The following is a 25,110-nucleotide window of genomic DNA, read 5'->3' as shown; positions in this document are numbered from 1 at the left end:
TTAATTTTAAAAGTAGTATTTTATATTATCCATTATGTGGGAAAAAAACTTCTTGAAGTCTGAGGTAATCCATACAGTTGCAGAGCAAATGATGGACAAAAGCTGTTGGGTGTGATTCAGGAATTAAAAATGTAATAAAACCTGTATTTCTTCAGTGTATGCAGATGACTTTAAAATGTGTTTTCTGCATGTACTTTTGTATGTTCAGATAAATCCACTCTGGATTTATCTGAGGTATATTTTTTTATATTTTTGAGGTACATGTCAGCAAGCAATTAAATACTGGTTTGACGGTTTCAGTCAACTTCTATGCAACTTGCAGCACATTTTTGCAGTACTGTCAAAACATGCATACCCACAGGACGTGAAAATTATGTGAATTTAATTCCAATCTAAATTACTGATTCTAATGTGAGACTAATTGAAATAAACCCTTTATTATCAGTTGAATTAAGTCAGTAAGAGATACCAACTAGTACTTGGGATTGTGAAATAATTTCACAACTAAGAAATATATTTAACATTGAGGTACTTGTGAAGATATATGCAACATTGCACACATCAGGCAACAGATTTGTTCTTGTTTGCTGTAAGTAGTAAAGGATAAATTTGAGGCCTTTCCATGTAACACCATAAGGAAGCAATATGTTTATGAGGAAAAAAGTAATAGATTTCAGAAACCACTTCAATGTAGAGCAGCGTTGCTTCTATAAGAAATACTATTTTTGCATATTTTGCTTGTAAATTCATTAGCTTTTTATGAGCTAATGTTATCATTTAGCATGTAAATATTATTTAAGAATAGTCAAAAACTTTCAGAACCATTGAGCAGTGGAAAAAATTGTATGAGAGAAGTACTGAGGGATTTGTTGTGTCCATGAGCTTGCTTGAAGAATTACAGGTTTAAATGTTGGAGGAGGAAAGTTCATTCCACGTTGTGTTAGTTTCATTGGTTATCCTAGAACCACATAAGCACAAAGCTGCACTTGTAGTGATGCTGCTGAGCTCTATTGCACTGGTGAAGTGCCCAAGTGTTTGAAATCATAATTTATAAGCAATTGAGAACAAGGACTGGGTTTTGTGTTGTTGTACAATATTAACTCTAGCTATTTTGGAAAGACAGTGTGATCATTTCTTGGTACTTCAACTTGCCTAGATAGTTTAGGTTAAAAGATATACAGCAAGAAAGCTGTGTTCAACTCAAAATGGAAACAATTTCATTCTTAATTTTTTTGTTATGATAGTTTGTTTTTAATAAGAGAAACTGATCTCTAGTAAACCTGACTGAGGAACAGCTATCCTGTGCTAGACATTAAATAAACACTTTCTGAAAAGATGATGTTTTCCTAAGAAAGTAGACGGTAGGTTGTCTTTTCTTGTGCTGTTAGAAGCTGGTTTTAAAATGTGATTTGTATGCTTATTGACATATAAATGGGAAACACCTTTTTGGCCTGAATGAAGAATGAAAAGGGAGAGAACGGTGTTTGTCATAAATCACTGTATGAGAAGGATGGAGCAAACCTCATGCAAGGACTGACTGAAATCAAGTGAAAGGGAGTGGAGTAGTTGTTCCCTGCCTCAAATATGGACAAATCTCAGATACATGGAGGGGGCAAGCAGAAAAAAAAGGGAGTATCTCAGGGTATGGATGTATCTCAGTCCTTCTAGGATTTCCCAAAAATAATAGTCTAATTGATGGCTTTATAAGTGAATTGTGCAGGACTAAGGCAGTCCTCAACTAAAGCAGTGTTCCTCACTTTTCATTTCTAAGAGTTTAAACAAGAAGCCAGAATCCCATGGCATTTCTGGAGGATCTGCCGTGAAAATTTGGGATTGCTGAGGCATCAGTCTGATCTGTAGGGTAATGTAAGCATAACTGAATGTCTGTCAGGCACCACTTGTTAGTCAGGGCTTTGTACTTTTCCTCAGTACAACAGAAGTTTCATTTGTTTATGGAGGTCTATAATGCTTTAAGAGTAGCAGGAGTGTTTTATAGGCCACAAACACAGCTTTGTGGAGTGTGTTTCTGAAAATGGATCAGATGCTTGACCTGTTGGAAAAGTTGAGTCAGGATGTTTGGTATTCATAGAAATCTGGGTCCCTTCTCTTCTTTTCTGCTAAATGTGGTTTAGGTAAGATACCCCTTGGTAGTTTCCAAAAGCTGTCTGCAGAAATGATCAGCTAGAGTTTTAGAAATTCTGAAATAATCTCCGCGGGCAAAATCAATACAACTTTGTGTTTCTCAAGCGCTATGACTTGCATTTCTCTAACACCCCTCTTCTCTTCTTTGGTGCCAAAATATCTGTGGCACTGAAACATAAGAAACCTGATTTGGGGCTCAGAGTGAGATTAATAAACAGCCAAAGAAAAACACAAAACACTTCATACAGCTGCCACTCAAATACATGCTCGTGTTTTGTTTCTCTGTTGGGTTAAAGTATTTTGCCTGAAGTCTGTTCTGTTGGTTTTGCTGGTGCTGAATTCCTGAAGCTGTAGCCTTGTTTCTAAGTGGGAAAAAAATCCTGCATGTTGACCTAACTAGCAGTATGAGGAAACAAAATTAATTTTGGCACTATTTTAGGCCTGCACAGCTTTAACAAGAAACATGTATACTCCCAACAGATTGGACTCTTGATTCTGCATTTTAAAAGTTTTAATCCCAGAACGCATTCCAGACTAGGCACTCTCCGCGTGGTGGGTACTAAGAAATGTTCCCAGGTTCAAGTAGCTTAAATGTGCAAGCTGTCCGATAGTGCCAGTGTCCATCAGGAAAGCACTTCATATTTAAATTTGGGGCCTCCTGTTCCAAATTCTATGGGAATATTCTTCTGATGCACAGCATAAAAGAGTTGCTATAAAGTGCTGCTGGCATACAACTTTTTTTATCTTCAATAGGGACAAACCCAGCTTTGTCAATTCAAAACTAGCTACATGGATTAGATGTTTTCTTTTCAAGATAGTCTTTAAAACAGCCTGAAATCCTAACTTCATGCTGACATCAGGCAAGTTAATGTCTATATCTAGGCTTTGGTAAGTAGGCAGTCTTCTTAATGTTTTTTATGTAGTATTACTATAACCAGAAACACATAGCCTGAAAAAATCATGTTACAAAGGAATCACTCTTAGCTACTCCTTATTTCATAGCCACGTAGTTAAAGGCTGCAAGATGAGCAAAGAGAGTGATCCTTTAAGAAAAAAAATCCTTTCCACCCCCATATTATCTACAATGAATTTTTCTTTTAACTATTTGCTTGTTTTGTTCTCAGCCTTTTTGCAGATTTTGGGTTCTGTGCTAAAACTTCTGTATTAAGATTCTACAGTTAGAAAATACTTACTGTACAACGTTTTCTAAATAAGATTGAGTGCAGAACTTGTCACAAACTGTGTCTGTTACATGACATTGTGTAAAGAAAACCATTTACAGGAAGTTAGTCTTTAAGGTAGATGTCCGTGGTCTTCAGCCCAACTGTAGAAGTCCTTTCCTATTTAAATAAGTGTCTTGATATTGTTGACGAATTTCCCTTTTTAGATTGAAAATGAAAGCACTGGTTATCACTTCCTGAAACATTTGGTTTAGGTGATCTGGTGATGGATCACTTGAGATGCCCAGTATTAAGATACAGAAAACGGTCAACATCCTGATTGTATCTTAAACAAAAGCTAAGGTCAGCTTTGGTTTTCAGAAGATGGATTTTTACTTTCAGATAGTGAAAGCATCACTTTGAATTTACTTCTGCTAGATTGTTTGCATGGTCACTGGGTGTGCATATTCCCCACCCCCCCTCAAATTCTGGTGCGTTGTTTTGCTTCTATGTGGAAGTTAACCCTTCCTTATCATTACCCTGTGTTATATTTTAAACATTCACAACCACAGAATGTCTTACTGGCCGCTCAAGACCTGTGACATGACCTTTATCACCTGCTGACGTGAGGCAGCAATCACCACTCACTTTGCAGCAGCCTTGCAGCCCCGTGGATCCCCAGGATTATGTGTTACAGCACGCTTTGACAGCTGCTCCATGGGCATGAATCTGAGACCTACAAATAGGTATTAGCAGCGTCTAACATCCTAGCCATAAAATGATGGAGGTATGCAACACAACTCGTAGTTTCTTTGAGCCTTCAATTTCTCAGCTTTGCTGGAGCTTTTTATGAACATGTATTTTTGCTGGATTTTTTTTCCAGCCAGTTTTAAACTTTTTACCTAACTATTTGTCTTATTATTTATTTACATGTTGATATCACTTGCCTATTTTTTTCTATACCCATTATTGTTTCTCTTCTGCTTATTTATCCCCCCATATTTTATTTTGTTTCATTATTCCTTGGCTTCAGCGATTGCCTGTTCGTGAGGCATGTATACCTGCAGTGAATGATTTCCTACACAGAAATCCCAGAAGCATTCAGGACTATTTTGCTTAGGTAGGCTTATGCCTCAAACAAATAATCTGTTTTATTTTCGACTTCAAGCCCCATGTTCAAGTTAAATTAAAAACAAAGCAAGCAAACAATGCCACAAACCAATTGTTTATGCACCTTCAAAGATCTGTTGGCCAAATTTCTGGCCTCCATTTTTGGATCCAGTGGGTTAGGATGTCTTGAATCCAGTTATGTCTTCTACTCTATTGAAATTGCTGCCAGGACCCGCAGTACCCTCTGAAGAACTTACTGTACCTAATCTTTGAGAGTTCTGGTTCTGTGTTTTTGCACTTCCTGTCTCCTTCCAAGGCCTCAGAAAGAGGATTCTGTGATTAAGAAATTTGAATAAATTGGGGCCATTCCTGCTCCCGCCCCACTGGGATCCCTGCATAGTTGGAGAGGGTGCACAGCAAGGGAATGCAGCACTCCAGAGAACCTCTTCCAGCTTAATTTCCTGGGGAACACTGCTCCATTCATGTGTGCAAATATATGGAATTTAATCCTAAAACATTTTAAAATACCTTGCGATGTGAGCTTGCATTTATCGGTGTGCTTCATGTTGGACACAGCTGTGAGAATAAATTTGCATTTAAACTGGAGTCCCATGCAGGCCTGCTACAAATTGATGGGTTTGGCTGGTCTTAGTGGACAAACCAACTCGGCTGCCAGAGGAGTTGCATGTATGTGGGAAGAGCTGAGGGGCTGCCCTTTTAAGTCTGGTTGAAACAAATTACTTGTAATGGCATCAGGTAAACATTAAACATACTGCCATTCCACATCTTGAGAGTTACGCCAAAGGAGGAATTTCTGGTTAATGGGGAACCTGCCACTTCAGCAGCAGTCAGCTGGCTGAGGGTTTGGCGGAGGAATGTTTTAACACGCAGAGCTGTGCCACAGCAAAGCTCAGCTTGGTGATATAGCTTTTTATTTCAGGTAGTAACACCATAGCTCTGATATTTGCATGCTTGTGATTATGGAGTACTTGTAAGAAGAAAAATAGGTAATTAAGAACTTCATGTTTATCCAGCAGCTGACTATAACATGATCTTAATCCTGGGTCCACTTGTACTCCATTCTGTAAAATTCAAAGCTTAATTTTTAATTACCAGTTACTCTACATTATTGTGTGGAGTTCAGCAAGTGCTAGAAGCCAAGAGAGGTGGATGGAGCACGTAACTTTGCTGGTGCTGGCCGAAGCCGTGGCACTGCTGGCACATTGGCTGCTCAAAGGACTGGCTTTTCCCTAAGCCTTCCAAAACTGAGTCAGAAGTTGGACAACTTTTCAGGAGAAGAATTGAGTGATAAATGAAACAGGGTCTTCACAATTAAAAGTTTTGCGTTTAACTGTGCCGATCCTGAGCTTTTCGCTGTTAGGGATTTTCCTGCTCGTCGCGTTGAGCAGGGACGATAGAGAACAGCAAGACGGATGTCGGGAGCGGGTGGCGGCGGGCCCGGGAGGGGGAGCTCCGGGCCCGCTCCTCTCCTCTGCTCCTCCCGGGCCTTTGCTCTCCTCCTCCTGGTCCTTCTCCCGGCAGCCTCCCAGCCGCTGACGGCGCCTGCGGCCCGGCAGCCCCGCCGAAGGAGGGCCCGGAGCCCCCCAGGCGAAGCTGTCAGCACACCGGGGAAGGTGCTGCTGGTGGGTTTCACAGCGGGGTGAATGTGAGTCCGGGTCGCTGGGGACCCTGCCTTCCTTTGTTGTCACTGAGTCGAGCGGCGTGAGAAACCTGTTGTAGGAGCCGCACGAGGCTGTAGGACACAACCTTCGCCGGAGAGAAGCATCCACAGAATTACAAACGTGCACAGTGAGGAGGGAGGTGACGCGTATCTAAGGGCTGTCAGGAGCACCGGCGGTGTCCCAACTAGCCAAGGCATTCCAGGGCGCAAGGATGCCTTCCAACTCCCGCCCGCTCCGGGAGGGTGCTCCTGGGCTGAGCCTCATGCAGGAAGCCTGAGCGCAGCCCTAGGCCTGCGTGACTATTTGTGGCAATGCCTCTTGTGGACTTTTTAAAACTGGCCTAATAGTTTATAGTAATGTAAGTGAGCGAAATCAGGTGTAGATATATGAGGGTGAGGAGAGAACAGCAGTTCATTACTTTAGAAGTGAAGGACAAAATAGATATAATTAAGAGTATTTAGACTCAGAACAGGAAGTGCCAATACTGAAACTTAAGGCATAACCAGAACTTTGACCCTTGGTTATCTGTACTGTGATTATTTTTACTTTTTTCCCCAAGTATATCAGCATGCTGTTGTGCAAATATGATAGCTCATATTGCTTACAGTCTTGGAACCTAATATAGTATGTGATTTTTATTTTTATCTGCAAAAATCTACACAAACTGCTGCAAAGATTTTTAGCTTAAGAGCAGACACTGAGCTCCATTTGCAGCAGCATCTGAAAGATTAAAGAAAAATAGAGGCAGGTAAATAGGAACTTAGCAAGACCCATATATGCAAAGAAGTTACTGTGATTTCTCCCTTATGCATAGTATGTATTGTATGTTCTATGTTTTGTTTTTGCTGCTGTTATTTTACATGTGACAATGTGTTTAGAAAAAATAATGCAAACTATGTCTGATTACATAGGTAATAGGTAAGTAGTATTTTAGAAATATGTAATTCATAGGGTTCTTTAAAATTTGATTAATAACATGACAGTGGTACCAAAGTAGTTTAAACACAATGTGCCACTGTAGTGGGAAACTGCTGACTCTTGAATTGGCAGCTGTCAACTTTTTTATGGACTCTTTTATATGTATTCCATAGAGCTTTTTAAATAAAGTACAAGGCAATTGCTGAGTGTTTGCTTTTTGGAAGCTTTGATATGGTTCTAGATGTGTAAGTTTAATTTAAAAGGAAGTGAGTACTTTCATTATGCTGAATTATTCTTTAAATATATCTGATTTCTCTCAGTGTGGAGTTCTTGGAAAGAGAGGGATTACCTGCAAGCTTTAAGGACTAAATAGTATCAGGTTTAATGTCGGCATTACCGCTTTACCTCTGCTATGCTGTGGTTTGAATTACAGCTGAATTACTTGCTATGTGCATGGATTACAGCCTCCCTCTATTTGTTCTAATGAACTTAAAAGGAGAAAATCTTAAAGTTCTGTATCTTCATTATATTTTTTTAAATTGTTATAAATTTAAGTGACACTAGTTTTAGAGTTTTCAGAGGAAAAAAGGAAACCTACTTGTTTACCCAAAACCAGTGTTATTGGATAGAGGTGATGTCTGTGTAAGTCTGTGAAATATTGTGGCTGCTAAGTGAGCTCTGATTTCTGTAAAGTAAGAGATGTCCTGAGGTATTTATCCAGTGTTGCTTATTTATAATTAAAATACAAAACCAGCATATAGTAATTTGTTTAAAACTCACTATGTGCCAGATTTTGACAGGTAATTATGAAGGAGAAGACAGAAGTCATACAAAAGTAGTCCATGTAACTACAGTATTTAATAATTCTACAGTTAACCAGGAAGGAGGGGGGTAGCATGTAACATTTATGACTTGTAAATTGTCATAAAATTACTAGCAAGAGAGAGGTCCCTGATACAGGATGAAGCAAGATTGCCTGTGAAAGTGGACTCAGCAAGCCTATTCAGTGTATTGAATCTGTGAGGCTATGTCTGGGGACAGCAATACACGCTGTACTTGCAGGGCAAAAGGAGCCTGTTCTAGGAAGCAGTTGCTGAAAGACTCAAGGTTATGTTATACAATGTACCTAGTCTCTATCTGTACACTGTAATTCATGGATTAATACTAGGATGAAGCCAAAGGTGTGCCAGGAATGTTTTGAAAGGCAAGAAAAGCAGAAAAAGAAATTGCATCTGTTTGGTTGGTGGTATGACTGCAGCTGTAACATGCAATGCCTGATGCCAGCTGCCACGCTTTGCTCTGGGGCCTTCAGGCCATAAAAGTTCACTGTCCTTTTGTAAGTGCCACCTCTGAAGTACTCTGAAAGTGTTTCATAGTCTGTTGCTAATCAAGTTTCTGGCTAGAATTGATATCTTGGAGTGGGGAAGCAGTAACGGAGCAGAAAGTTTTGTAAGTGCAGTTCCCATCTATGTGCTTGACAGATATGCAACCAATTACCTGGTAGTTACAGGCTGAAATTTACTGTGGCAGTCGTCCCCATTCTTGGAGTGTCTTTCCTCAGACCTTACAGTGAGTTAGTGCACTAGTTTGGCATTTACAGTCTTTCCTAGTTTACTAGGGCTGAGTTGGAGGAGGGGAGTGTTGACCTAATCTTGTTACAGTAAACAAGAGGTAAAGACTTTTAGACCTTCTGTTGATGCGAATTGTTGAATGTTTAACAGTCTTTTGCTCCCAGTTGTTTACAGTAATTGAGTCCTTTCCCTTCTTGCTCTTGTGCTGCTGTCCTCATTACTATGTATTCCAAGATAAATACCCTACACAAGACTTGCAAATACTGTACAGCACCAGATCTGTTCTCTGGTTTTGTTTGTTGAAAGTTACACCTTCCAAAATATGTTAGTCCCTAATACTAAGAATAAACTTCATGTCCTTAGGTAAAACAGCCATAACAGACAGCAGACTTCCTGTAACTTCCACTGCTGTCGCCTTTTAGGCAGTAGGCATTTAGGCATCTGAAATGTAAGGAGAAATAAGAAAAACTAAAAGTGTCAGAGTTCTCTGATAAGTAATATCTATCATAGTGAATTTTGCTTTTGAACTATTTTTTTTCTTGAATTAATTTTTTTCAGACCTTAAGCAACCTGAAAAGTGAAGACATTTGGGACTAGGCAGCAGGAGAAGAGGGGTAATAAGGTTGTAGATTTAGCACATGCACATTTCCCCAAGTGTTACAATAATGTTCTGATGGGATAGGTAACCCTCTTCCTCTATCTCATCCTGCACTTGGTGACCCTCTGTTTCTAACTATCATTTGAAACTAACTTGAGCTGTTCAGTGTAAATAAACCTTTTTCTCTCAGTATTTAGATACAGTAGGCAAATCCCAGGGGTGATAGCTCATGCATGGTTAGTTTTGGTTCACTTGTTAGCCATTGCTGGTTAAATCTGCTGTACTCTCTAGCTACCAATTGGCAGACTCAGCAAAAAGTTTTAGAAAATACTTGCTCTGTGATCCATTTGCCAAATACAGAGTTTAGTTCCTCCTCTGTAATCAGGCTGGAGTCAGTTGATTATAGCGGAGATTTTTCATGTCAGAATTGAGCTTGTTGTCCTTTCCCTGGCTCTTTGGTCAAGTGACTTCCACTGCTGAAAAAAATAAACTGCATCTTGAACTCCTCTAGTTTAGAAGTATCTCTTGTCTCTAAACAGTAGAATTTCTTTCAACTGTAGCAGCATCAATTTGATGAAAAGGGACAACTTCCAGAAGAGTCTAAAGAGTATGAAGTATCTTCTGGAGTTTGCTGTCTCCTAACAGATGGAGAAAGGTTCCAGTCCTTGAGCAGGAACACAATCTGATTCAGAGGAAGCAATTGATAGGTAGGAAACATAATGTTGGATTTTTTCCATTTCCTTCCCCATCTACCTTTGTATTTCACTGTCAATTACACTTTTGGCCTTGTGGCCAGGAAAACAGCTTCAAGCTGAGTTGATATTACTGTGGCTGTGTTTTTCTTACAGTTAGGAAAGCACTTGTGTTTTTAGTTTGGCCTTATTTAGAATATCTGGTTTAAATGACTGAACTTTAAATTGTACTCTTGAATGATTTCACAGCTCAGTCCCTCTACATGGGTGCCATTCCAGCTCTGTTTGAGGTGATTGCTGTTTGCCCTGCTGGCTAGTGCCTGGCTCCTGCATTGTCACAAGCATCTTGTGCTTGTCTGCACCCAGCTCCCAGCATCCCAGCGAGGCTGCAGCCCTGATGCAGGATGCAGGAATGTGTGCAGCCAGCTCGAGTTTGACACTGTGCCTGAGTTAATAACATTTCTTGGGACCAGAACACAGGGGTAACACTGCCAGGCAGTGGCCTCGCCTGAAGTCTTTGCCATTTTCCCCAATACTCTTGCCTTTGGAAATACCATACAGAAACAAAGTGGCTCACTTTCAATTGAAAAAAGGACTTCAGTCTTACACTGAAAAAAAGATGTTGCATAATTCCTGAACCCATACTGTCCCTAGAAGTATAGGAACATTTGCACCAAGCTGCACCTAGGCTAATGAGCCCAGCTGGAGCTGATTTTTTTCTGCATCTCTAGTACAGATAATCTGACCATGGATAATTGAGTGTTGACTCTATAAATAACCCACTTTGAAATCCTTGTCTTAAAATTGTTTTCTCTTCTTCCTGTTAGCTTCCAAGCTTACTCCCTCTGTAATCATTTGTTGGCTGACCAAAGGCTACTCTCATCTCTTGACAAACAGATGTACGAGTCATTCTTCCCACCTGAAGTAAAATGTTACACCAAGCATGGATGAAAACAGGTTCTAGCACTATAAAAAGCCAGCTAAGTCCTGGTAGGAAATAATCATCCTAATGTTCTACCTATGCTCCAATTGGCTCATTTGGTTTAAACCAAAAATGACTGATACACATCAAACATTTGCTGCCTTGGAAAGGTGTTTGTTGCATGCTTCTTCTCAGAGACATCCTGTTGCATATATCATAGTTAAAAGTCTTCCAGTAAAACTGATTCCTTCATATGGACTTGCTTGCAAGCAAGTCTGATCTTCATGATCTCGCTTTGTTTGCTTACTGTCCGTGTTAAAACTCACAAGAATTATTCTCAGTTGAGCTATGCCTTGTTTTAATGAGCAAATTTTTTTTCCCCAATAAGCTTATATAAGTAATTATAGAAAGTAATTAGAATACCTCACAGGAAAAATATCCTGTGTCTTCAGCTGGTGAGCATCTACACATTTCTTTTTACCTGAAAGTTTTTCTAAAATATGGTATGTGTGTGCTTCTGAGATGGAACCACCTGCACTGGATGACAGGTTGTTCAAGGCATTGGAAGTGGTAGGAGGGAAGGCTGAATTGCACAGCTATGCTGTTACAGCTGAGCCACTTTGTACAGTTCATGCACCTTGGTCGGTAGTTTTACTGGAAATCACCTGTCTTTCCCTTGTGTCATTCCCGCCACATTAATCCGTAACAGAGGCAACATCAGTGGGTGAATAAAGCTGGAATGCTTTAAATTCAGACCTGAGCTTTAATGGCTGTGTGGCCTTGGAAAACACCTCTCTTCACACAGCATCTGAAACAACTGACCACGCTTCAACAAATTTTGGAAGTCTCAATTTGTTATTGGCTATATAGTAGCTTGAAAAAATTGAGTAAAAGCCTATCTGAAAAAAATCTTTTATATATATAGGTATGACAGACATTTAAAATTGGAGACATAAAACACTCAGGGCAGTGATGGGAAAGCTGTTAACATTAGGAATGGATAGATAGTTTATTCAAAAGAATTGGTTTCTCGTGCATGAAGTTTGTTGCAGTGACGAATGGTCAAGAGGTGCATGCAGAGACAGAATATGAAGTAGTTGTCACGTGGACTCTCAGAGATTGGTTTGCATCTGTTTCATTCATGTGCAGTTAGGTCTAAGTTTCTTTAGTTTGCACACTTAGAAGTCATAAATTATGCGAGTTAAAGTAGAAACCAACTTTTTAGTTCTAAAGTTGTATGTGATACACAACTAAAGAGACTTAAGGGAGAGGAACAGATTAAAAATGCCTTGCAAACCCACTTCTGTATTGGTATGTTTTTCAGTGTTGTTGAGTTTTGTTCTGTAGAAGGTAAGGAGTTTGGTATCTTGTTTGTAAGAGCTATTGTATGTAGTGAGGAAAACATAAATAAGTGACCTCTTCAGGAATTATTTTGCACATTCGCTTTGGAGGCTGTGTATTAGGGATATCAGTTGTGGATATTCATGCAGCACTCTAAATAATAGATTTTCTTACCTCTGGCAAGTTAGTGTGCCTGAAAGATGAGGGAACTGATTTACCTAAAGCATCTGGAATGAGGAAATACTCTGAATGACAGTTATGCTGCTTTTGTAGCAGGTTTTGATAAAGCAAATTGAAACTTATATGTAAGCTCATTCATTTTTTAAAACAAAACAGTGTCCTTAGTTGGGCAGATCTGTTTGGTTACCTGGATTTTTAAAAGATGTCTGAATATTCCAAGGGAATTAATTTGGTGCCTGGGAATACCCATGAGGAGTGGCAAACACAGAAAAGCAAGTAAAAAAAATCATATATAGATTTTAACTTTAGGATTTCCTAAAGATAACTTTAACTTAGGATTTCCTAAAAGGTTATAGTTATTGTAATAATGATATAAATAATAACAGCAATAATAGCAATAAACCTTATGTGATTATACCTGTTTTGTCTAAGACTTTTTAACTCTTTGCTAATTTGGTTCAAAAATACAAAGTCTCAGCAGTCTTTTGAAAATCTGCAACTGTGAAGAGACACCTTAAAGTGCCCCAGAGAACAGTATTTCATGTGGCAGGAGCACTCTTGAAGCTTGTACTGGCAGTTGGCACACATGTCCCTGCAAACCAAACAGAGCTTATCCTGTCCCTTTGGAGAGAGGGGCGAAGGACTGTGGATACAGGATGAAGCAGTGAGGGTGCAGGGAGGCAAAGAAGCTCAGGGTAACAGAGAGGAAGCAATTTAGGGTTCAAACCTATGTATTTTTAGAAAAAAATTTCCACTATTTCTGTGCTTAGAAAACAGCTTGTTAAGAATTACACTGATTAACCAGATGCTGGTTTTGGATCCCAAGTAACAGAAAAGGCCAGAAGGTTTAAACAATGGATTATATGCAAGTCCTGCAAAGCTATTATTCTGGGCTCATTTCAGTGAAGTTACTGTTTCTATGTATGTTTTTTCTAAGGAATGATAAAATGAGCTACTGACATGTCATCTTGATATTGAATAAAATCTGATGTTCTGTTTTGCATGAAACCAGATCAAGAACATAAGTCTCCTAAAAGAGATACCCTGTTTTTTCAGAGTCATAGTGCAGCATTGCTTTTTGCCAAACCGTCTCAGTAGTCACATCTATCTCTTCAATGGCTTATCTTTTCTTATCTGTAAAAAGAAATGCCATTATATCTGTTTGGATTAACTAAAGCATTAAAGAAGTGTCACTTTTCTGATTTAGGATAGATGAGGGGAAACATCCAATTACTTCTTAAAACAATAATGTACATAAATTACTTTTTTTGTTATTGCTTTGTAAATATGATGAAGATGGAAATAGAGATATGGTGAAATGTTTTACCTGATAAGTAAATAAATAAAAATATGTATCATCAGATGATCTTGAATGTGAAAGATCTACCTGAGGAAACAGGTCTGTTATACGGCATGAAGCATGAGAGGATGGCAATACTAAATTTTCCTCTATTTGCAGCAATCTTCAGTGAAATATTTAAGTCAGGTGTTTGAAGGAATGAGCAGGTGAGTTGTTCGTAAATTTGTACATTTAGTAAACTGTTCCCCTTGTTATATTTCAGTCTTAAATGTAAAGATACTTTTTTCTTTCATCCAGTAAATAGCCAAATAAAAGATTTCTCCTCACATATAAAATCATCCACAAAATTCTGATATGTCAGTAGTGCTTACCTTTGAAAGTACCCTGGCTTGATTGCTAGAAATATATTAGCATTTCACCTGATGTATCTGTCCTAAGTTTAGGGCTAATAATACATTTCTGTCCTCTGAGCACAAAAAATGGTGGGAATGTCGTTACTACATGTCATCAGGTAATCAGATACCAGTGCACAAGGGTGGTGAGGGCTGTCCTTGTGGTGTAAGCACTGGACATGAGGTGTGAGATGGTATTTAGCTCAAACTGTCAGACGTCAGGATGTCTCACTAGTTTCATGTTGGACTACCAGAGCATCTTATCCAGCAGAACGGGAAATTTCTGCACATAAACTTTCCTTGCTTTTCATTGGTAGACTGTCACTCGAAAAATGAGTAGCCAGGGTTTGCATACTCTTTTTGCATTTCTTTTTTGCCTGGGGATTTTTGGCCTTGCTGAGCTGAGAAATATGTATGACTTAGAGTTGAAAATTGTCATTTTTTTCTGCAGTAGCAATGCGTCAGGTGGCAAATGCTGATTACACGTGTGGAATTGTGTCATTACAGAAGTGATGAATTCCTACTTAAATCTTCAGCTCTTTTTTTGATCAAGTTAATACCCTAAATCATTAATACCCCTTTTATAGCTGCAGAAACAGGCCTTGACACTACAGTTAAATCTAGGACTCCCAGTGCACGTGAAGATGAAGACTGATGTGAAGACTGACATTGTCACCAGGGCAGAGTATTCACACTTCCATTGTTTTCCTGTCGCTCTGATGCTTCAATGATACCTTGGAGCTTCATATTCAGATCTCAAAGTCCTTGTAAAAGAAGAGACAAGTACCCAGAAGCTTCATTTTACATTTAGGATAATTAATTGCACTATTTGAAGCATTTTTTTGTGTGCTGGAGTTCCATTTGACCCTTCTTTTTTTTTTCTTTTCATACTTTTTACTGAAGAGGAATGGAAGTGTTACGGGAAATGCTGAGTATGTGGCTTTTTATGGAATTTGGCCATTTTTAAGATATTTGGCCACTTATGTGTAATTTAGTGATACTCTAGAGATTATTTCTCTTGTCTCTTATGATTACCTCAACAAATGCCAAGTTATCCCATAAACAAAATTTTTTCCAGGAAAACAGCAGGTTCATCTGTGTTATACACAAACACCCTCCTTCTTTCCTGAATCAAGGAAGTAAAATTCAGTGTCTTCCTCTAAATATACACTTGTGGTTTTGCTGCTTTTAATTTTGCACTTTGGTTCATTTCTGCAGTTACTTGGGTTGTATCAACAATCATTAAAAAAAAAAAAAAAAAAAGGAAAAAAAAAACCTGCAGCCGTTTTCAGCTCATGTTGTTCTTGGCACGGGTTCAGTTCTGGTGTCCAACTGGTAGGACCGAAACTTGGTGCTTAACAAGTGCCTGTAGTCAAAACAGTTGGTGTGTGCGAGCGCTGATCTGGTATTTGCTGCGGCAGGTCATCTGCCTGATTTTTTCCCGTGTGCAGAATACCTAATCACGTTGCTGTGTTTCTCTGACGGCATCTGTGGCAATGTGAATCGTTTCACGTTCCAAAAGTACATGTTTACAGTCGTCGTAGAATCAGATTAAGTTGGCAGCCTGCTCCTCTCTGTAAGTGGCTCAGTTTACATTTCTTCTTCTAGCAGGATGTTTTGCATAATTTTGCTGATCCTACTCACTTGTAGACTTTGTGAAATGGAGAATCGTTTTTGTGGGTTTCTGTCAGAAAGCAAAGCTTGTGTTTGTTGTAAATAAACACCAGCAGAACGGTGGTTATTTTAGCACTTGATAATTTCCCAATTATGTCATTTGACCTGGAATGAAGCTTGCGATTGTTGAGCAGCGTTTTATGCAGCGGATCAGTCTGGGGGTTGGAGCTGGCAGTTTATTTCCTTTGTCAGTTTACAAGAAGTATCAAAATGAAACCGACTGTGCTGTTTCCTTTCCAGTGCGCAGCGCAAGAAGGGTGGAACAGTTTGCGGATATTATTTCCAAACTTTTTCAGCTGGACTTGGAATAGTATTTTGTCAAAAAAGCTGGTAAAGTTATCTTTCGATCTTGCAACATTATGCTGTAGTTTGCTAACATCAAATCCAATTTTATTTTTGTTTAACCTCACGTACTGGGTTTTGCTAGTTTTTTTCAGACTGTGGCTGCAAAATGAAAGTGCTTACAAGGTGTTTATGAATTCTTGTTATGAACCAGCTGCCAGTTACTGCAGGATGACACATTTCTGCAAGAGTCTAGTTGTTCAGTTTTCTGGTTGCTGGCTGTTGCTTTTCGGGCATGTGTGGGTTTTTTTCTGTTTTAGTTTTATTAGGATTAGTGCCAAGTACATTTGCAAACTCTGAACTGGGATCAGTACAAGGTGGTAGGTTTCATTTACTGTTTACTGAAATTGTAAGTATACATTGCTCAACTTTGCACAGTAAAGGGCTGTGCAACAAAACACTTCAGGATATACTGTAAATAGATTTTGCATAGGTCATGTATGAGTTACCATAAGTAACATCTTTATCAACAAGACTGTGATATGTTACTGCTACAGAATTACATTGCGAATGAGATACTAAATTTCATTACCGTCTGCTTAAATATTATAAATGGGGAGTAACAAACAGTATTCGTATTGTGTTAAGGGCAGTCGGATCAGTTACTTTATGCTATTTTAAGTAAAAGGACTGTGAACTCAAGCATTATGATGAATACAAGCTTAAAAGGAGTCTTATTATTCTGTAAATGTTTACTAATAACTTTACAAATAACTTTCTCTTACCTTTCTGAGTTCTAGCAATTATATTTTGCTTGTTTTACCAAATGTAATACCAAGTTATAATCCATAACACTGGGTCTCTGAGTTATTTATGGGCCAACCTAAAATTGATTTTTGCTTTAGGCCTCTTGCACGCAGGAAGTCAGATTGTGCTAAACAAGAGTAATGTTTCAAAATGACTGGTGCTGACAAAGTTCTAGTGTCTGTCTTCTGACAACGTTAAGAGGGAATTTTTTGCTTTGTTTCAACTACCTGAAAAAAGAAAAAACCACTGAAAAACCAAAGGCATATCTTTCTCTATGCTCAAATTGTATCATGACTTTTTTTCTTTGTGATCTTCTGTGTTGTATTGATGGAGAAGAACTTAACTCCGAGCAAAAACTTCGCTTGATTTGATTGATTTTGAGTAGCGCATGTTGGGTAAGAATGGATGTAGGTGGGATGTACTAAGGAATGTTTTTTGTCTGTAGTTCAAATTAGAGATAACTGCATTTTCAGGATCACATAAAGATCTGTTTGGGTAGAAAAGTGCTATGTTTGGCATATATTTGTGGCAACATATTTGCTGTAGTGTCGTTGTCTGTAAGGTTTGCCGTGAGCTGAGCACTTGATCTTGTGTGAAAGAGTCAAGCCAAAAATTTGAAGAGAATTTCTACTCAGAATGTGGTTTTGCCTCATTTTCCCACACACTGTGTTTGTGTCTCTGGAGCTCATGTTGCCCCTCTATTGCTTTGCTTTTTTTGCTTGTGATTAGAAGGAGATGTGGTGTTTCCTGCAAAACAGCTGCCAGTATTCCCTGGTGACCTGTCAGAGAGGATCCAGTGGAATTACAGATTTAAAGGCAGGCCTAGAGGACTTTGGCAGCTGCAGCAGAGGTTTGGGGAAAGGTGGGGGGTTGCATTGTGCAGGATGCGGGAAGGAGGATTAGAAATGGAGTACAAGGGCATAGGAGAGAAGCTCTGGAGATTCAAGGACTGTTAGGTCTCTAACAACATAAGGACTTCACATCTACAAACAATTCAGATTTGGCTGAGAAAGTTGGACTATATCCATGTTTCCATAGGACATGGAGAATCTCCTGGAATAGTTTAAGACCGTTTGCAATGCTACTGATGCAGAGTTTGCAATGCGCATTAGAACGATATATAGCGCCCAGCTTTTAGACTCCTGCCTCCAAATAGACAAAATAACAGATATTGATCTGAAATTGATTCTTTAGAAAGTGCAGGTAATTCAGTGAGAGTGTTAAACTTTCTTCCAAGATTAATGTCATTAATATGTTAACTGTTTGACAGCAGAAGTCACATGTTGCTTGTCACTTGCTGCAGTGGCTTCACAGAGACAGCTGAGAGGTTGCAGAAGGATTAATGTGGTAAAGAGGATTGTAACTTTGATTGTGCTCCTGTGCTCTTGGATTTGACTGCAACTGGTATTTAGAAACAAAACAGAATATGTGTTGTTATTTATGTGGAATGTAAACATCCATTTGGAAGTACTTAAATGAATCAGAAAAGTTCTCTTTCAAACTTGAATACATATTTGTAGATAGCATTGCAGGCTTCTGCAGAAAATGAAAAGTGGGTAGAGAATGTACTTTAGTATCTCAGGAGTGTTGATAACTAGTTGCCTTGCAGGATTTTTTATTTTTAGGAGCCAAAACTTTCATTCTACTTTATGTTCACTTATGTCCACTGAGTGTGCCACTGCTGTGTGTGAACAGGGACAGCCATGTCCACAGCTGTCTAAGTTCATGGGCCCTGCTAAATCTAATCTGTCTACATATGAACTGCAAACGAGCACAGAAATTGTAACACAGGCAGCTGATTGTCTCATGAATATGTTAGTATGTGAATATTTAATTTTATAACAACTATTTGGTGTGTAAATGTCTTTTATTCATATACTAATTTATTAAATAGTCTGTATAAGAGCAGATTTCTATATTGCATGTAATTCCTTGTATATATGTAAAATAGGAACAGACAATTTAGTACAAAATTTTAAAGAACAGATGTGACCAGGGAAGTCAGTTTCCTAGAGGAGCCACCACCCCCCTCTTTTAAGCAGTTGATTTTGACAGCTGATGGCTTTCTTGTTTTGTCATGTTACCATTACTTCTCTGAAACATATCACCGATGTCTAAGGCTGATTCACTACCACGTACAAAGCGAGGAGGGAGGAAGTGAGAGGCAACCCGATAGTCCTTGAGAAGGAATATATCAATATTTAGTTACAATTTATGCCCCCATCATTGAAATTTGTCTGAGAATTGACACCTTTGGCAAGTCCAGCCTCCTGTGGCCAATGCGTGCCCAGGTCAAACAGGGATTTTTTGGCCCTTTTGTAGGGAGTTACTCTTGCAACTTTCTGCTGTGGCATACTTGCAAGGTATTGCTGCCATCTTCTCCTGCTGACACTGAAGTGATAGTCTTTAGTGAGTAACTGTGCAGATTTTATCTGTCCGAGCAGTGTCTGAGAACACCGATGGTTGTGAGACACTGGCTAATTACGTTCTTTCTCCTGTATGATTTTACAATGGTCACAGTTTCCATTTCACTTTTAGGAAATTTTAAGAGAAGCTGGTTAATGCTGAGGAATCTCAAACAGAGTCTGTCTAAACAATGGAAGACTTTCTGTAGCCATGTTCTGGGGGAAGAGGGGAGTTTGACCAGGTAAAAGGAAATGCCAAGTGTAGCTCTTGGTTCTGATCACAAGAATGACCACCAATCTGACAGACTCAGCTAAAATAAGTAATCATGTGATCTTTTCCTTCCCTATCTTTTAAGTAAGCATCCATTTAAAATAGTGGGATGCCTTTATTATATTGTCATATCACAACAGTACCTCTTCCACCATTTTCTATGTTAGAATAAAAAAATCCATGGTTATTGTTCTGGTTTGCTCTTGGGAATCAATACATTGAGAAAGTTGTCTGGGGAAAAGCACCAAACATTTAGTTTGACTAAAAATCCAGTACAAAGAGATTGTTAGAAAATAACTTGCTACAGCATGCAATACTTAGATGACTTTAAAACATAAAGTTGGGGAATCAGTATCTTGAATGTTCGTCTTTCCAGGAAATTAATTTTAATAACAGAGTAATATATTTCATTTCCAAACATATCCATAAGGGTGAAATCGAGGACACAGTTTACTAGAAAGCAGTCAAGCTTGAGAAAAACAGTAGCTGTGGTAAAAATTTAAGTAATTAATCTTGCATTTATATAATTTGTGTATGGAAATAATGTTTTTTCTGAAGTTTTGCTTTTTATACTGCTCAGTTTTGTTGGTTATGTAACAGTTCCTTTTCATCAGTCCTGAAGTAATTAATGGCAAAGTTGCAAGTTTTGATTAGGCTAATTAAATTGATTAAACAGTTACTAAGAAGGTTGGTAAATCTTGAAATAATAACTATTATTAAAAAAATTAATGCTCCATGAATGGAACTCTACATTTTGGAGTCAGGTGCATAGCTTACACGGTTGTTGCCACAAATGTGAGGTGAAAGGAATATAAATTCACTGCATCCTGCAAAGCAGTTTTAAAGGCACACTGAGGTGTGTGGTGAAAACTGGAAAATGACAGTCAGCATTTCCGGGAGCAAGGAGTGATGCTTTTGTATTTAAAAAAAATTGAGACTGTTTTGTTCTTCAGTTGCAGGAGAATCTGGAGGGAATTTCATCATTGGTAATTAAGGCTGTGAATGTGAAGATGTGGAAGTGCTTGATCTTAATAGAAAATGCCTTTATTTAGGCATTGGAGATCTAAGAGAAACAGTTTAGAATATTTTTTTTAAGCATTTCTCTTTATTCTTGAGGTATTTGCCTATTGCAAATTAATCATGGATGAATCCTTCTGCTACTGGCAAGTTTTTACTTGTGAGGATGCCAGGCAAATGGTCGTGTTTTGATTCTCTGTGGGAAAATTTTTCTTAGTTATCCTTGAAATATCAAACTAGCAAGCACAGGGTTGATGATGCAAATACAAAACCTTCCATTGCAGCAGCAGATCACTGTTGCTTCCCTTACCTGCTCTTGGCTGACTGGGCAATGCTGTTCAAGCTCAAAGAATAGCACCCACTTGGATTCTGCAAGTTAAGTGCTGAAGGCTTTAGACAAGGAAAAATTGCTGCATGTTGAAGAGGAAACTGCAGCTTGTCTGAAGTTCTTGGTCTATGATTACATTCCACTTGGTACATTTGATTACTGTGTCAGTAGGGGGGTACCTGGCTGATCCCTGCCATGGAGGCTCTTGGTGTTAGGGCACCTGCATGCTGAAGTCAGCTGCTGCTGAGCACTGCCCTGCTGACTGGAAAATTCCTCTTCCCACAGCCTGTCCCTGCCGCCCGCTGCTGCCTCCGGCTGGGGAGCACTGGAACCGGCTCACTGCAGGGTCAGGGGCTGGGGAAACAGGGTTCCCACAAGTAGGGGGACAGGACTGTTCAGGATTTATAGCACCTCTCAGCAAAAATCAGCTCCTGTCTTTTGTAGTATTTTGTAATTGTGCTTAACTTCACAGCACAAGCCCACTGTTTGCAGCATATTGATCCAACCAGCTGGCCAAGCACTAGCCAGGAGGAATACATGATCTGTAAAGAATGATTTGTAAAGAATGGCCAAATACCTCCATAAAACAATCTTTTTACCTAACAATGTCAGGGATAGAACATTTAGATTTAAAAAATACTAGTAGCAACCAAACACAAACAATTTCGCTGAAGCCTGTCTGTCCTGAGGCTTGTTCTGTGGGATCAGCCAGGCCTTGCTTTTTGCAGTGCTCGAGAGGTCTCTGGTGTGAGGGCAACCAGTGCTGACCTCCGGATGCCATGTTTGTAATTGAGCTATATACTTCCTGGTTTTTTGCACTTACCATTTTCTCTGTATGGAAAAAAAATAAGTTTTTGTCTTGAATGGTGCTTGGAGATAACCTCCAAGGTACAAACCAAGGCCCTTCCAAACCTTTGGAAGGGCCGGGAACAGTAGACCTTTTGCTGCTTTTCAATCTTCCTGGTATTTTTCTTATAGTTTCCCATTAAATTTGAAACAAGGTAGTCATAAAGCAAAGTGCCCAATAACCAGGTCACATGAATTCTTCATAAACCATTATAGGAGCAATCTCATGTCTGTCACAGATCATTTTACCAAGTCATCTGAACTGCTGTTAAACATTCCTCTCTTTCTTCTTGACATGAAAGAGTTGGGAGACCAAGTGCACCTCATGCAGATGATAGTGGTTGCTTATTGCTTAAGAAATTGAGATTTCTTGGTGAAATTTTCTGTAGATTATTATCCTTTGTTTTACTATTTTTTTTACCTTTTTTTTCAGAGCACTTCACAGAGTTGATTTTGTTTAATTATCATTTGGCTTGATTGCATTCGGGATAGTAATGAATTGGTGTTCTTTGGAGTGATGAAATCATTTTAACTAGCATAGAGAGGAACAATTTCCTCTTTTGCAACTTCCATTTTTTTCTTTTAGCCTATGAAATGTTGTAAAATTCATTCCTTTTCCATTACAGAACGAAGACACGGTTCAATGTGTAAACCTTCCCCTTCTCCAGCTTCTCCAGCCTGTAATTCCAGGACATCCCTAGTACAGATGAAACCGAAATCCTGTATCAGCGGCCATAACCCTGTCAGCAGCAACTCAAAGCCATTCAAAACGCCCAAAGACAATCTACTTACCTCCAGTAGCAAACAGCACACAGTCTTTCCTTCAAAAGTGGCACGGGATAAACCATGGTAAGTACCAAAATAATGGTTACCAAAGATGTTGGTGTTCAGTGTATCTCTGTGTATATATCACAATCATCAAAAAAATCCGTATTCTCATCTTACCTGAGTTTACAGCTTAAGCCTCTACATTTCTAAAGAAGGAAACTGGGATATTTTTAAATGAAGAAAAAAACTATATATAGGAAGGGGAAAAAGGACTGGATTGCTTTTCTAATGTTCCATCAAATGTCTGCTTTTCTAAGATGGATATAGCAAGTGAGATATTGACCCAGTTTGCTATCTTTAAGGTCCATCTTCCATTACAGTATCAGCCCTTAAAACTGATGGTTTTAAACAGTAGGATAATTTTTGCAGAGTTCTTAATATTAGCTTAACTGATGTTCATGAAAACTTACTGCTTATAGTCATTTATCTTCAATAGCAGCTGCTGTTGGAGTTCATTCTGTATTTTGATAATGTTTGATGCCGTATAAGATGGCAGAAGAAAGTTCTGGCTGCAAAAATCACTATTTTGGGGGCATCTTACATCATGTACTGTGATATATATACACATACAGGCTTTGAGACTGCCATGCCCATCCTCCCGTGACTGTGATGGTAGCAGCAGAGTTGCAAAAATGTAAATGAGAGCAGAACTGGGTCACTATTTTATCCCATAAAAAACTGTTTTGTCTTTAGTTATCTACAGGAAAGATGCTTTGTGATTAAGTCACTACATTGGTGACCTGAGATCTGGGTTCAGTTCCTGGCTCTGTCATGCCTTAGTTTCTTCAGCTTCAGTTCTCTGTCTATACATGTGAGATAGTGAGACTTCCTTTTTCTTAAGGTTTATCTACTTATTTTGTAAAGATCCTTCCCTTTTATATGTAATATCTAGCATAAGAAGGCTATGATTTTAAGCAGTGTTTCTGGACACAACTGCCTAAAAGCAGTAAATCATTTAATGCAAACCATTCACTCATGAGACAAAGCATAAACTCAAATTTTAGTAAAGGAATAGCTTGTGCTTTCTGAAACATGCATGAGTTGGTATGATTTCAGCTTCTGCCTGGCTGTAGAATTTACCTTGCACTGGAGCAAACTTGATCAAAATCTGTTCTTTGTATAAATCTGAACCCACCACCTCTTTACACATGATGGGCGTTATGGGCAATTATGGTATATAATTCTGAAAATAGAAAACCTGAATATTTAGATCACATACACACGTTAACTAGAATAGCCTCTATCTTGTCTATGTGTAAGTTCCTCATTAACTACTTAGAACCAAACATTATTGACTAAATAGTGACTTTTTCCTCTGAATGTTGGAGGGGAATTTTATACAAGAGAGGATTTTGTTTTTAAAGTCTAATTAAAAGAAAATCAGAACGGACTTCAGAGTATTAACACTATTGGCTATAAACCTGTTTCTCATCCTGCTGTTACAGACAGCAACTTACATATCCACATTTCAGCAGACTAACTGAATCTATAAACAATATCTTCCGTTCTGGCAACAGATGGCATTCTGGCAGTCAGTAAAAGTTGGAAGGGAACAAAATAACTGAACATTTCCACCAATCCCTTTTCCCTTTATTGGGAACATCCCAAATATTTACTGATGATTAACAGTGTAGATTTAGCCATTTATAACTGTTGTACTGCTCTGTTAATCGTTTGGCAATGAATATGACAGTAGTTGTACCTGAGAATTACCCAGTTTTTGCAGCTCTGCTGGGACATCATACTGCAGTTTTGTTTACCAGTGAGGAAAAATGAGGCTTATAGTTAAAGATATTGTAATTACCACATAACAAATCACAGATACTCTGAAGTGAAGATCAATGAAATTGTCAAATTTAGTATTAAGTGCCTTAGATTATATGACTTGTTAAAGAATAAAATCTGTCTGATAATCGTCACAGGTTATAGAGAGCTGACAGCTGTTACAGAAGAAACTGTTTGTTCCTATTGCATTAGAGGATTATAATATTTATTTAGAATTCTAGAAAATATTCAGCAGGTCTGATTCCTATAAGGAGAAAAATGTAATTCATAAAATAATTCATAAAATTTATTATTTTTTAAGATTCTATCTTGTACAAGTCATAAAATTTCTTATCTTTTAGAAGGAAATACTCAATTGACACAAAAACATTTGTCTAAAAAATGCAAGGAGGATTCATCATGTATCCAAGTGCATTGTGGTTTATGATCCTTTGAAGCTTCCAGTTGTTCCATGCTTTTGTCTGTTACATTGTAGTCTCATACCAAACATTTACTTGATGTAAGTTCTTCCAGACAGTTGTCAAATTAGCTTAATTCAGGAATTGTATGACCTTAATGATTGCTTTCCAGACCTGGAATAACCTTTGTTGGGCTTGCCTGATTCTTTTGTATAGCATCTCCTTTAAATTTTAGCTGTTACAATTAGTATTTTGGGAATGGCCTCTGCAAGAGCATGGCCCACTAGATCTGTCTTTTGCCATGCCTACCCTCATATAGACCCAACTCTTCCATTGTTTAATTCATTATAGTTTTGGTTGAAGCATCATCTTGACTGAGTAGCTCTTTCTCTTCTTCACATTCTGTTTTGTTCTAAGGTGTGCTGCACAGGTCCAAGTTGCTCCATGACTAATGCTTTCAA

The 25,110-nt window shown here is 38.6% G+C and overlaps 1 protein-coding gene across 9 annotated transcripts in view; it reads left to right on the top strand.

Moving 5' to 3' along the window:
* The window catches only part of ATXN7L1 (ataxin 7 like 1), a 115,963-nt gene that overhangs the window by 61,044 nt on the left and 29,809 nt on the right, over positions 1–25,110 (top strand). For 3 of the 9 annotated variants that reach the window (XM_051805115.1, XM_051805113.1, XM_051805114.1), the window contains one exon: positions 22,265–22,487. In XM_051805115.1, coding sequence (XP_051661075.1) covers positions 22,265–22,487 — 223 coding nt within the window. Of the gene's footprint in view, positions 1–5,941; positions 6,079–14,892; positions 15,585–15,629; positions 16,013–16,323; positions 16,345–22,264; positions 22,488–25,110 lie in introns of those variants that run through there. The other 6 variants (XM_051805118.1, XM_051805119.1, XM_051805121.1 and 3 more) reach the window with 6 other exon arrangements.

This window comes from Manacus candei, unplaced genomic scaffold (genome assembly GCF_025592945.1).
Source record: "Manacus candei isolate 608988 ecotype Guabito, Panama unplaced genomic scaffold, ASM2559294v1 h1tg000063l, whole genome shotgun sequence".
Classification (NCBI taxonomy): Eukaryota; Metazoa; Chordata; class Aves; order Passeriformes; family Pipridae; genus Manacus; species Manacus candei.
The sequence above is the reverse complement of the archived record's forward strand: the minus strand, read 5'-3'. Positions and strand labels throughout refer to the sequence as shown.